The sequence below is a fragment of the Schistocerca americana genome, chromosome 2 (assembly GCF_021461395.2).
Source record: "Schistocerca americana isolate TAMUIC-IGC-003095 chromosome 2, iqSchAmer2.1, whole genome shotgun sequence".
Taxonomy (NCBI): domain Eukaryota; kingdom Metazoa; phylum Arthropoda; class Insecta; order Orthoptera; family Acrididae; genus Schistocerca; species Schistocerca americana.
In genome coordinates this window covers 836,116,472-836,127,628 of record NC_060120.1, presented here as the reverse complement: position 1 = coordinate 836,127,628, position 11,157 = coordinate 836,116,472, and the positions used below count along the sequence as shown (strand labels likewise).

General features: G+C 41.5%; 1 protein-coding gene across 1 annotated transcript in view; it reads right to left on the bottom strand.

The window, feature by feature from the left end:
• Positions 1-333: 333 nt before the first annotated feature.
• Positions 334-11,157, bottom strand: part of LOC124594469 (trypsin-1-like) — a 34,549-nt gene continuing 23,725 nt past the window's right edge. The window contains exons 4-7 of the mRNA XM_047132843.1: positions 3,576-3,682; positions 2,515-2,524; positions 1,158-1,317; positions 334-628 (exon numbers count right to left, since the gene is read on the bottom strand). Coding sequence (XP_046988799.1) covers positions 485-628; positions 1,158-1,317; positions 2,515-2,524; positions 3,576-3,682 — 421 coding nt within the window. The 3' untranslated portion in view covers positions 334-484. The remainder of the gene's footprint in view (positions 629-1,157; positions 1,318-2,514; positions 2,525-3,575; positions 3,683-11,157) is intronic.

The window sequence follows — 11,157 nt, the reverse complement described above, 5'->3', positions numbered from 1 at the left end:
GGCAAATTTCTCAAATATTTTTAAAATTGTTGTTTTGGTTTATGGATATAAGTTGTTGTGTACTATGTCATTAATTTTTTGTGGTATTATCAGTCTCTCTCTTCCTCTCTCTCTCTCTCTCTCTCTCTCTCTCTCTCTCTCTCTCTGTCTCTCACTCACTCACACACACACACACACACACACACACACACACACACACACAGGTGAGAGAGAGAGAGAGAGATATAATGCTTCTATATTATTCAAGTAAATTCGTTACATGATATTCATTTCATGTGAATACATGAACTGTTACATTATCACACTATTAGGTAACAATAAAAAAGATATATATGGTTTTGGAATGGTACTTTTACTATCATCAATGTTTGAAATTGAGGTCCAGTTAGCACAATAGTAATGTAGAATTGAGCTGAAGTGCTGCCTGTGGACATAATTTAGTAAATTTACGTATGTTGTGCCATGTGAGATGAGCTGTGGCCCTTCATATATTTTGATTGATAAAGTCCAGGTATGCAGACACTCTGGTGAAGACAGATGGAGCACCTTGAGTACCACACGGCATCATTCCCCAGGACACAACACCGATGAGCTCACCGTTCTGCGCCAGGGGGCCTCCAGAATCACCCTGCACACACCGTAAACAGGATATGAAGAAGTGCTTCTAGAATAAATAAGCTATGGAGTTACTGTAGATTTTCTCATCAAAATTTGATACATGCTTACATTTCTGCAAGGTGCAACATTCCATCAAAAAGTCTTAGGTTAGTAATAGCAAACCAAAATGTGACTGTTTTTAGTCTTAATACATAACAGCAGCAGTTGCATAAATTATGTTTAGTGTTGCCACAGGTTTGCAATAACTGAGGTAACCCATTTGTTGTAATAATGCAATAAAGTGCTTTGAACATTTAAAGAAATAATATATTTCTCATCAGAAGGACTGCTTCAGAGGAAAAAGAATGAAGACAGATTGTGGTAGATGAACAAAGAGAGTTTCTATGGCCCTAAACTTATTGTTAGCCAAATATATTTAATCTAGATGAACACAAAGTTCACAGAAAGTCTAGGATAACTACATCACAATTAACACATTAACCTAAAAATAAGTAACATCCTTGTTTAGTCAAATGAAAGTACTGGAAACTGTTACTTACAAAGCAGACAGAGATGCCATCATAGATGGGTCCCGTGCAGACCATAGTCTCTGTAAGTGGGTTCGGGCCCGAATATATGTCATCAATATTTTGTCTGCAAGTTTCATAGCCGATGACTGTGACATCAACTGTCTGTAGGACAGTCTCCGTCGGATCTCCGCTAATTTCAAGTTGCCGCCACTCATACCTCACCTGTCATTCAACAACATCTTTGCCTCTGCACTTCTGCCTCGACTGACATCTCTGCCCAAACTCTTTGTCTTTAAATATGTCTGCTTGTGTCTGTATATGTGTGGATGGATGTGTGTGTGTGTGTGTGTGCGAGTGTATACCCGTCCTTTTTTCCCCCTAAGGTAAGTCTTTCCGCTCCCAGGATTGGAATGACTCCTTACCCTCTCCCTTAAAACCCACATCCTTTCGTCTTTCCCTCTCCTTCCCTCTTTCCTGATGAGGCAACAGTTTGTTGCGAAAGCTTGAATTTTGTGTGTATGTTTGTGTTTGTTTGTGTGTCTGTCGACCTGCCAGCACTTTCATTTGGTAAGTCACATCATCTTTGTTTTTAGATATATATTTCCTACGTGGAATGTTTCCCTCTATTATATATATATATATATATATATATATATATATATATATAGAGAGAGAGAGAGAGAGAGAGAGAGAGAGAGAGAGAGAGAGAGGGGGGGGGGGGGGGGGGAAACATTCCACATGGGAAAAATATACCTAAAAACAAAGATGATGTGACTTACCAAACGAAAGTGCTGGCACGTCGATAGACACACAAACATACACACAAAATTCAAGCTTTCGCAACAAACTGTTGCCTCATCAGGAAAGAGGGAAGGAGAGGGAAAGACGAAAGGATGTGGGTTTTAAGGGAGAGGGTAAGGAGTCATTCCAATCCCGGGAGCGGAAAGACTTACCTTAGGGGGGGAAAAGGACAGGTATACACTCGCACACACACTCATATCCATCCGCACATACACAGACACAAGCAGATATATATATATATATATATATATATATATATATATATATATATATATATATATATATATATATATATATACAACATAGTGATACTTTGTAGACTGCACTAGAGCAATTATGTATGATGCTGCATTACTTGAAATCATAATTAATCTTCTGCTGTACCCACAGAACTTAACACAAATGCCTCTGAGTACTATGGGACTCAACTGCTGTGGTCATCAGTCAACTTAACACATATAAGTTCTTTAACAACAAAAGAATCCCTTCCCATTGCTCTCTTGCTCAGCTTATGAAAAATTTGTACACTTTTCTGTACAGATATCGGTTTGGTTTAACATAACAACAGTTGTGAGGAAAGGATTACTAAATAGACTCTAAGAAGAAAAAAAAAGAAAGAAAGAAAGAAAAAAAAAACACCCTGGAGGAATAACCCAAATGTTATGGAAATCACTAGATGTTATGCACATGTACAGACAAACAACTGATTACAATTTCAAAAAAATGATTATTTTTCAAGAGAACAAATTTCATAAATTGAACAAATCAGTTACATGTTGATTCACCTCTGGCCCATATGCAAGCAGTTATTCATCTTAGCACCGATTGACAGAGTTGTTGGATGACCTCTTGGGGGATATCATGTCAAGTTCTGTCCAATTGGCATGTTAGATTTTCAAAATCCCAAGCTGATTGTGGGGCCCTGCACATAACGCTCCAAACATTCTCAGTTGGGGAGAGATCCTGCTATGTTATGGAATGATCTGGCTATCATGCTGGCCAGGGTAGGGTTTGACAAGCATGAAGACAAGCAGTAGAAACTCTCCTGTGTGCACGTGGGCATTGTCTTGCTGAAATGTAAGTCCCAGATGGCTTATCATCAAGGGCAACAGAACGGTACTTAGAATATCATCGACATACCACTGCACTGCACACAGAGAGATTTTCTACTGCTTGTCATCGAACCTTACCTTGACCAGCGAGGTCGCTGGGTTTCTCCCCAATTGAGAAACTTTCGAGCACTATGGATAGGGCCCTCCTACCAGCTAGGGATTTTGATGATCTAACACATCAATTGGACATATTTTGACAAGATATCCCTCAGGAGTACATCCAACAATTCTATCAGTCGATGCCAAAGTGAGTAACTGCTTGCTTAAGGGCCAGAAGTGGGCCAACACATTACTGACTTGCTCAATTTGTGAACCTCATTCTTTTAAAAAATTATCCAGTTCTTCTGAAATTGTAATCATTTGTCTGTCTGTCTGTAAATATACATCACATCTACTGATATCTGTCCCACTTGGATAATTCCTTCATGGTGCGTCGTTTTACTTTATCTTTTGTCTTAGAGTGTATTTTGGACATTTGGGTAAACAGCCTATGTTCTATTAGTGAATTAACAGCTACAGTTCTGAGCTGGCCTACCTGCAGGGATTGAACCAGCAGTGGGCAAACTGATGGTCTGCACGTATGTGCCCAGAGACAGTGAGGACTGCAGGGTGAAGACAGCAATATCGTGTGGAGCTACGTCTCTGAAGAAAAAAAAATTGTTTTCTTGTAAGCACTGTGTTAAGTTAGCTACTTTATAAAGACAGTCATAACTGTTGAATCACAATGAACAATATCTTATTAGTATGTGAGTCGCTAATAAAAGAAAATACACTCTAGTGAACTGAATTTCTTTGTGACAATGAAAACATTAATTTCACTATTTCAAATAAAATTCACTAAATGCAAATATCTGAGCATCAGCTCTGTTAGGTATTGATGTACTACCTATTAGTGACTAATGAAAATCTGTGCCGGACTGGGTATTGAACCCAGCTTCCCTGCTTATTCTGAGCTGTTGTATCAAACATTTTAGTTCAAGAGCCAATACTGACACTGTGGGGTAGAACCATGGGCCACATATGAACCGATCTTACAATTAATTGGTAACCTACATAAATTAGTTATGAGTGACCAAGAGACTAGATACAGTAAGGACATGATAAGTTGACCTCCTGTCCCTAAGTTCTAATTATTAAAAGTCAGCACCATCCAGAATTCTTCACACTGACTGTTCTATGTTTCCCACAGAAGCCATAAAGCTAATAAATCACATGCAAATTACAAAACATACAGCACTTCACTTCAAAAGCACAACTCCCAAAGAAATTGAAAAAGTCATAAAATTACTTAAAAGCTCTGGTTCTTCTGGATATGATGGAATCAAATAGGATTCTAAAATCATTTGCAGACTTAATCAGTCACATATTATGCTATTTATGTAACCACTCACTCAAAGCTAGGACATTTCCAGACATACTGAAACATGCAATACTGCTGCCCATCAACAAAAGTGGGGAAGGAATGTACTATCTATTATCAGCCTATCTCTTTACTGTCAGTGTTCTCAATGGTGTTTGAGAGAGTAGTTTATGATAGGATTCATGGCCATATGACACAACATGGCTTACTGACATCTACACAGTTCGGCTTTCATAAGGGATTCTCTACAGAGAGCTATATTTAGCCTAACAAATGAAACTCTAGATGCATTACATCTCAGAAGGTATCCAATGGGGATCTTTTGTGACTTTACTACAGCTTGCATCTGTGTAGATCATAACACATTGCTAAACAAAACTTCCAGACTATGGCATCAAAGACAAACTTTTGCCATGGCTAGAATCTTGTCTACACATCAGGAAGTAAAGAGTTAAATTAACGGAGGCAAGTGTAACAGTAAATTCAGACAGGGTAAATGTAAAATATGGAGTCCCCCAGGCCTCAGTCCTTGGGCCACTGATTTTTCTGATCTAACAAGGGGAGGCCGCCAATTGCGAAATTCAGATTCGATTCATACTGCGCATAATAAAAGCTCATGGCCAGAGGTATAATGTGACAAAGCACCAAGATGCACTTCTCAGCCGTTGTCGAGAAAATCGACAGTTAAAAGAAAGCGTTGCAGTGAAATACTCTCTACGACTACTAATTCTCTACAGCGCCGTGGCGTAGCGGTAAGCGCTATGGTTCGTTATCCAAAGGTCGCCGGGTCGAATCTCGCACTATGCAACCTTTTTTTTTTTTTTTTTTTTTTTTTTTTTTTTTTTTTTTTTTTTTTTTTTTTTTTAGTATTTGTTTTTTATAATTCAAATATATATATAATTCCCGGCAATCAGTTGCAACAATTATGCATATAATAAGTTGTTGAAAGTCGTTTGTCGTGGAAAAACTGGCGACTTCGAACATCATTATGTTTTCCGCAAACAAAGTTGTGTTTCACAAATGTTATTAATTGTCTTCATAATGTTAACCACGCATAGTTAACGGAAGACGTAGAAACGATATTCCGAAACGCGTATAGCGTAAGTCAAACGTTCGAATTAGAATAGAGCCCCCACGACCACAAATTTGCTGTGGCAGGTATGAAATATAAACTCCGTTACTCGCTCGTTACACTTGAATGACAGATGTTGAATGGGCCGAAACGAGCCGCCGCATAACAGCGTAGTTGCCTGCTAACTTCGAAAGAAGGTAGATGCGGTCCCTAGCGCAACTTATAACATTGTCGAAAATCAGTGCGGACGGGAGAGCTTTGGTACATCCTGTTAAAAAAAACGGAAAAATGGAGGCGGTACAATTGGAGAGCGATTCGCCTTCACCAACATGCATAAGCAATTCATTAATACTTTTTTTATATATATATATATATATATATATTTGAATTACAAAAAACTAATAATAAAAAAAAAATAGCATGGCGCGAGATTCGATCCGGGGACCTTCCGTTTAGGAACCCGAGCGCTTACCGCTGCGCCACGACGCTGTAGAAAATTGCTAATCGTCGAGAGTACTTCACCGCAACGGTTTCTTTTAACTGTCGATTTTCTCGACAACGGCTGAGAAGTGCATCTTGGTACTTTGCCACATTACACCTCTGGCCATGAGCTTTTATTATGCGCAGTATGAATCGAATCTGAATTTCACAATTGGCGGCCTCCCCTTGTAAGTTAATGATCTACCAGTTACACTTAATGACAGAGCAAAAATGGTCATGTTTGTGGATGATACGTGTATTCTTCCCAATGCCAGATACAGCCCTGACAGTCACTAACCAGTTACACAAATGGTTAACAAATAGCCTAACCGTGAATTTTCGAAAAACTAACATTACACAGTTTAAGATAGTAAATAAAAAACTCCAAGTTCCTTAAATAGAGATCAATAACCAAAATACACTCCTGGAAATGGAAAAAAGAACACATTGACACTGGTGTGTCAGACCCACCATACTTGCTCCGGACACTGCGAGAGGGCTGTACAAGCAATGATCACACGCACGGCACAGCGGACACACCAGGAACCGCGGTGTTGGCCGTCGAATGGCGCTAGCTGCGCAGCATTTGTGCACCGCCGCCGTCAGTGTCAGCCAGTTTGCCGTGGCATACGGAGCTCCATCGCAGTCTTTAACACTGGTAGCATGCCGCGACAGCGTGGACGTGAACCGTATGTGCAGTTGACGGACTTTGAGCGAGGGCGTATAGTGGGCATGCGGGAGGCCGGGTGGACGTACCGCCGAATTGCTCAACACGTGGGGCGTGAGGTCTCCACAGTACATCGATGTTGTCGCCAGTGGTCGGCGGAAGGTGCACGTGCCCGTCGACCTGGGACCGGACCGCAGCGACGCACGGATGCACGCCAAGACCGTAGGATCCTACGCAGTGCCGTAGGGGACCGCACCGCCACTTCCCAGCAAATTAGGGACACTGTTGCTCCTGGGGTATCGGCGAGGACCATTCGCAACCGTCTCCATGAAGCTGGGTTACGGTCCCGCACACTGTTAGGCCGCCTTCCACTCACGCCCCAACATCGTGCAGCCTGCCTCCAGTGGTGTCGCGACAGGCGTGAATGGAGGGACGAATGGAGACGTGTCGTCTTCAGCGATGAGAGCCGCTTCTGCCTTGGTGCCAATGATGGTCGTATGCGTGTTTGGCGCCGTGCAGGTGAGCGCCACAATCAGGACTGCATACGACCGAGGCACACAGGGCCAACACCCGGCATCATGGTGTGGGGAGCGATCTCCTACACTGGCCGTACATCACTGGTGATCGTCGAGGGGACACTGAATAGTGCACGGTACATCCAAACCGTCATGGAACCCATCGTTCTACCATTCCCAGACCGGCAAGGGAACTTGCTGTTCCAACAGGACAATGCACGTCCGCATGTATCCCGTGCCACCCAACGTGCTCTAGAAGGTGTAAGTCAACTACCCTGGCCAGCAAGATCTCCGGATCTGTCCCCCATTGAGCATGTTTGGGACTGGATGAAGCGTCGTCTCACGCGGTCTGCACGTCCAGCACGAACGCTGGTCCAACTGAGGCGCCAGGTGGAAATGGCATGGCAAGCCGTTCCACAGGACTACATCCAGCATCTCTACGATCGTCTCCATGGGAGAATAGCAGCCTGCATTGCTGCGAAAGGTGGATATAAACTGTACTAGTGCCGACATTGTGCATGCTCTGTTGCCTGTGTCTATGTGCCTGTGGTTCTGTCAGTGTGATCATGTGATGTATCTGACCCCAGGAATGTGTCAATAAAGTTTCCCCTTCCTGGGACAATGAATTCACGGTGTTCTTATTTCAATTTCCAGGAGTGTATTTATGAAATCACACACACAAAATTCCTATGCATCAGGAAGACAGCTAGCAAAGATGGACAGAGCAAAGTGATTAGATGGTCAAAAAACTTAGCGTGTACTACTAACATAAGTTACGGTCCAGAATGAGATTTTCACTCTGCAGCAGAGTGTGTGCTGATATGAAGCTTCCTGGCAGATTAAAACTATGTGCCAGACCAAGACTTTAACTCGGGACCTTTGCCTTCTGCAAGCACGACACACACCCTGTCCTCACAGCAAGGTTCGCACGAGAGCTTCTGTGAAGTTTGGAAGGTAGGAGACAAGATACTGAGAGAAGTATGGCTGTGAGGATGAGGCATGAGTCATGTCTGGGTAGCTCAGATGATAGAGCACTTGCCCACGAAGGGCAAAGGTCCTGAGTTTGAGTTTCAGTCTGGCAAAAAGTTTTAATCTGCCAGGAAGTTTCATATCAATCCACACTCTACAGCAGAGTGAAAATCTCTTTGTCAAACATCCCTCAGGTTGTGGCTAAGCTATGTCTCCACAATATCCTTTCTTCCAGGAGTGCTAGTTCTGCAAGGTTCACAGGAGAGCTTCTGTGAAGTTTGGAAGGTAGGAGACGGGATACTGGAAGGAGTAAGGCTGTGAGGGCAGGGCATGAGTTGTGCTTGGATAGCTCAGACAGTAGAGCACTTGCCCACGAAAGGCAAAGCTCCTGAGTTCGAGTCTAGGTCTAGTTTTAATCTGCCAGGAAGATTCATATCAGTGCACACCCTGCTGCAGAGTGAAAATCTCATTCTGGATTCATCCACCAGGCTGTGGCTAAGCTATGTCACTGCAACATCCTTTCTTCCAAGAGTGCTAGTTCTGTAAGGTACGCAGGATATCTTCTGTGAAGTTTGGAAGGTAGGAGACGAGTTACTGGAAGAAGTAAGGCTGTGAGGACAGGGCGTGAGTTGTGCTTGGATAGCTCAGAAAGTAGAGCACTTGCCCACAAAAGGAAAAGGTCCTGAGTTCGAGTCTAGGTCTAGCACACAGTTTTAATCTGCCAGGAAGTTTCATATCAGTGCAGACCCTGCTGCAGAATGAAAACCTCATTCTGGATTCATCCCCCAGGCCGTGACTAAGCTATGTCTCCACAATATCCTTTCTTCCAGAAGTGCTAGTTCTGTAAGGTTCACAGGATATCTTCTGTGAAGTTTGGAAGGTAGGAGACGAGATACTGGCAGAAGTAAGGCTGTGAGGGTGGGACCTGAGATGTGCTTGGGTAGCTCAGATGGTAGAGCAATTGCCCATGAAAGGCAAAGGTTTCAAGTTCGAGTCTTGGTCCAACACAGAGATTTAATCTGCCGGGAAGTTTCAAAAATTATAGTGATAAAATTTAAATTTATTTATATCATAGGTTAAAATGTGTACTACCATTTATTCTACACTATTAAGTATCCACTTGAACTTACTAATGTGATGGTGCTAAAAATTTTGTTTTTTAATTTACTTACTTTGTATTTTAATCTACTTAGAAGCTAGATTAAGAAAAGGCAAACCTACGTTTCTAGCATTTGTAGACTTGGAGAAAGCTTTTGACAATGTTGACTGGAATAATCTCTTTCATATTCTGAAGGTGGCAGGGGTAAAATACAGGGAGCGAAAGGCTATTTACAATTTGTACAGAAACCAGATGGCAGTTATAAGAGTCGAGGGACATGAAAGGGAAGCAGTGGTTGGGAAGGGAGTGAGACAGGGTTGTAGCCTCTCCCCGATGTTATTCAATCTGTATATTGAGCAAGCAGTAAAGGAAACAAAAGAAAAATTTGGAGTAGGTATTAAAATCCATGGAGAAGAAATAAAAACTTTAAGGTTCGCCGATGACATTGTAATTCTGTCAGAGACAGCAAAGGACCTGGAAGAGCAGTTGAACGAAATGGACAGTGTCTTGAAGGGAGGATATAAGATGATCATCAACAAAAGCAAAATGAGGATAATGGAATGTAGTCGAATGAAGTCGGGTGATGCTAAGGGAATTAGATTAGGAAATGAGACACTTAAACTAGTAAAGGAGTTTTGCTATTTGGGGAGCAAAGTAACTGATGATGATCGAAGTAGAGAGGATATAAAATGTAGACTGGCAATGGCAAGGAAAGCATTTCTGAAGAAGAGAAATTTGTTAACATCGAGTATAGATCTAAATGTCAGGAAGTCGTTTCTGAAAGTATTTGTATGGAGTGTAGCCATGTATGGAAGTGAAACATGGACGATAAATAGTTTGGACAAGAAGAGAATAGAAGTCTTTGAAATGTGGTGCTACAGAAGAATGCTGAAGATTAGATGGGTAGGTCACGTAACTAACGAGGAAGTATTGAATAGGATTGGGGAGAAGAGGAGTTTGTGGCACAGCTTGACAAGAAGAAGGGATCGGTTGGTAGGACATGTCATGAGGCATCAAGGAATCACCAATTTAGTATTGGAGGGCAGTGTGGAGGGTAAAAGTCGTAGAGGGAGACCAAGAGATGAATACACTAAACAGATTCAGAAGGATGTAGGCTGCAGTACGTATTGGGAGATGAAGAAGCTTGCACAGGATAGAGTAGCATGGAGAGCTGCATCAAACCAGTCTCAGGACTGAAGACCACAACAACAACAACAATTTACTTCATAGTGACAAAATGTAAATTTCACTATTTATTTGTGGCAATGGGATAAAAATGAGTATTCCTATACATTCTGCTATTTTAAGCATTTACTTGAAGATATACCAGTAAAATGCAGGTTGTAATGTTGTCTGCAGCCACTCGTTCATAGACAATAAGTATTTGTATGATATATAAAATTCTCACATAATTTTGTATTATTTCACTTGACTTATCCTATATTACTAGCACACCCTTTGCATAATATGTAATCAACAGGACCAAATAATAAATCAAATCAAATCAAACCATTGCTACCATTCTCAATGAGTCCAAAATTGTGACACTGTAATTACCTAGTCTTGAAATCACTTAAATTGCTGACCGCAGAGAACCATAGATGTTTGGATCAGATTCGATACATACATTCTGTCAATGATAAGTCCGCAGATTGCCACCTTATTCTCTGTTGAAATGGTTCAAATTATTGGGCATATTACTTTCCAGTATGGAAAGTATGTGTATAGGAGAACAATTAAGCATATTTTACAATTTAAAACAAATTTATCTACCTGTGCACCAACTTCATTTAGTGACTTTAACTAAGATTTATTGATCTTTATTTATTTTGAATTAATTGAATTTTGCTAGGCACAAAAAAGGTCCTCGTCTACCCCAGACAATTATACAAACACTCAGCCCCTTCCCCCAGGATGTCCCCAGACGACCACAAAACTAGGACAAATGCAAGGAA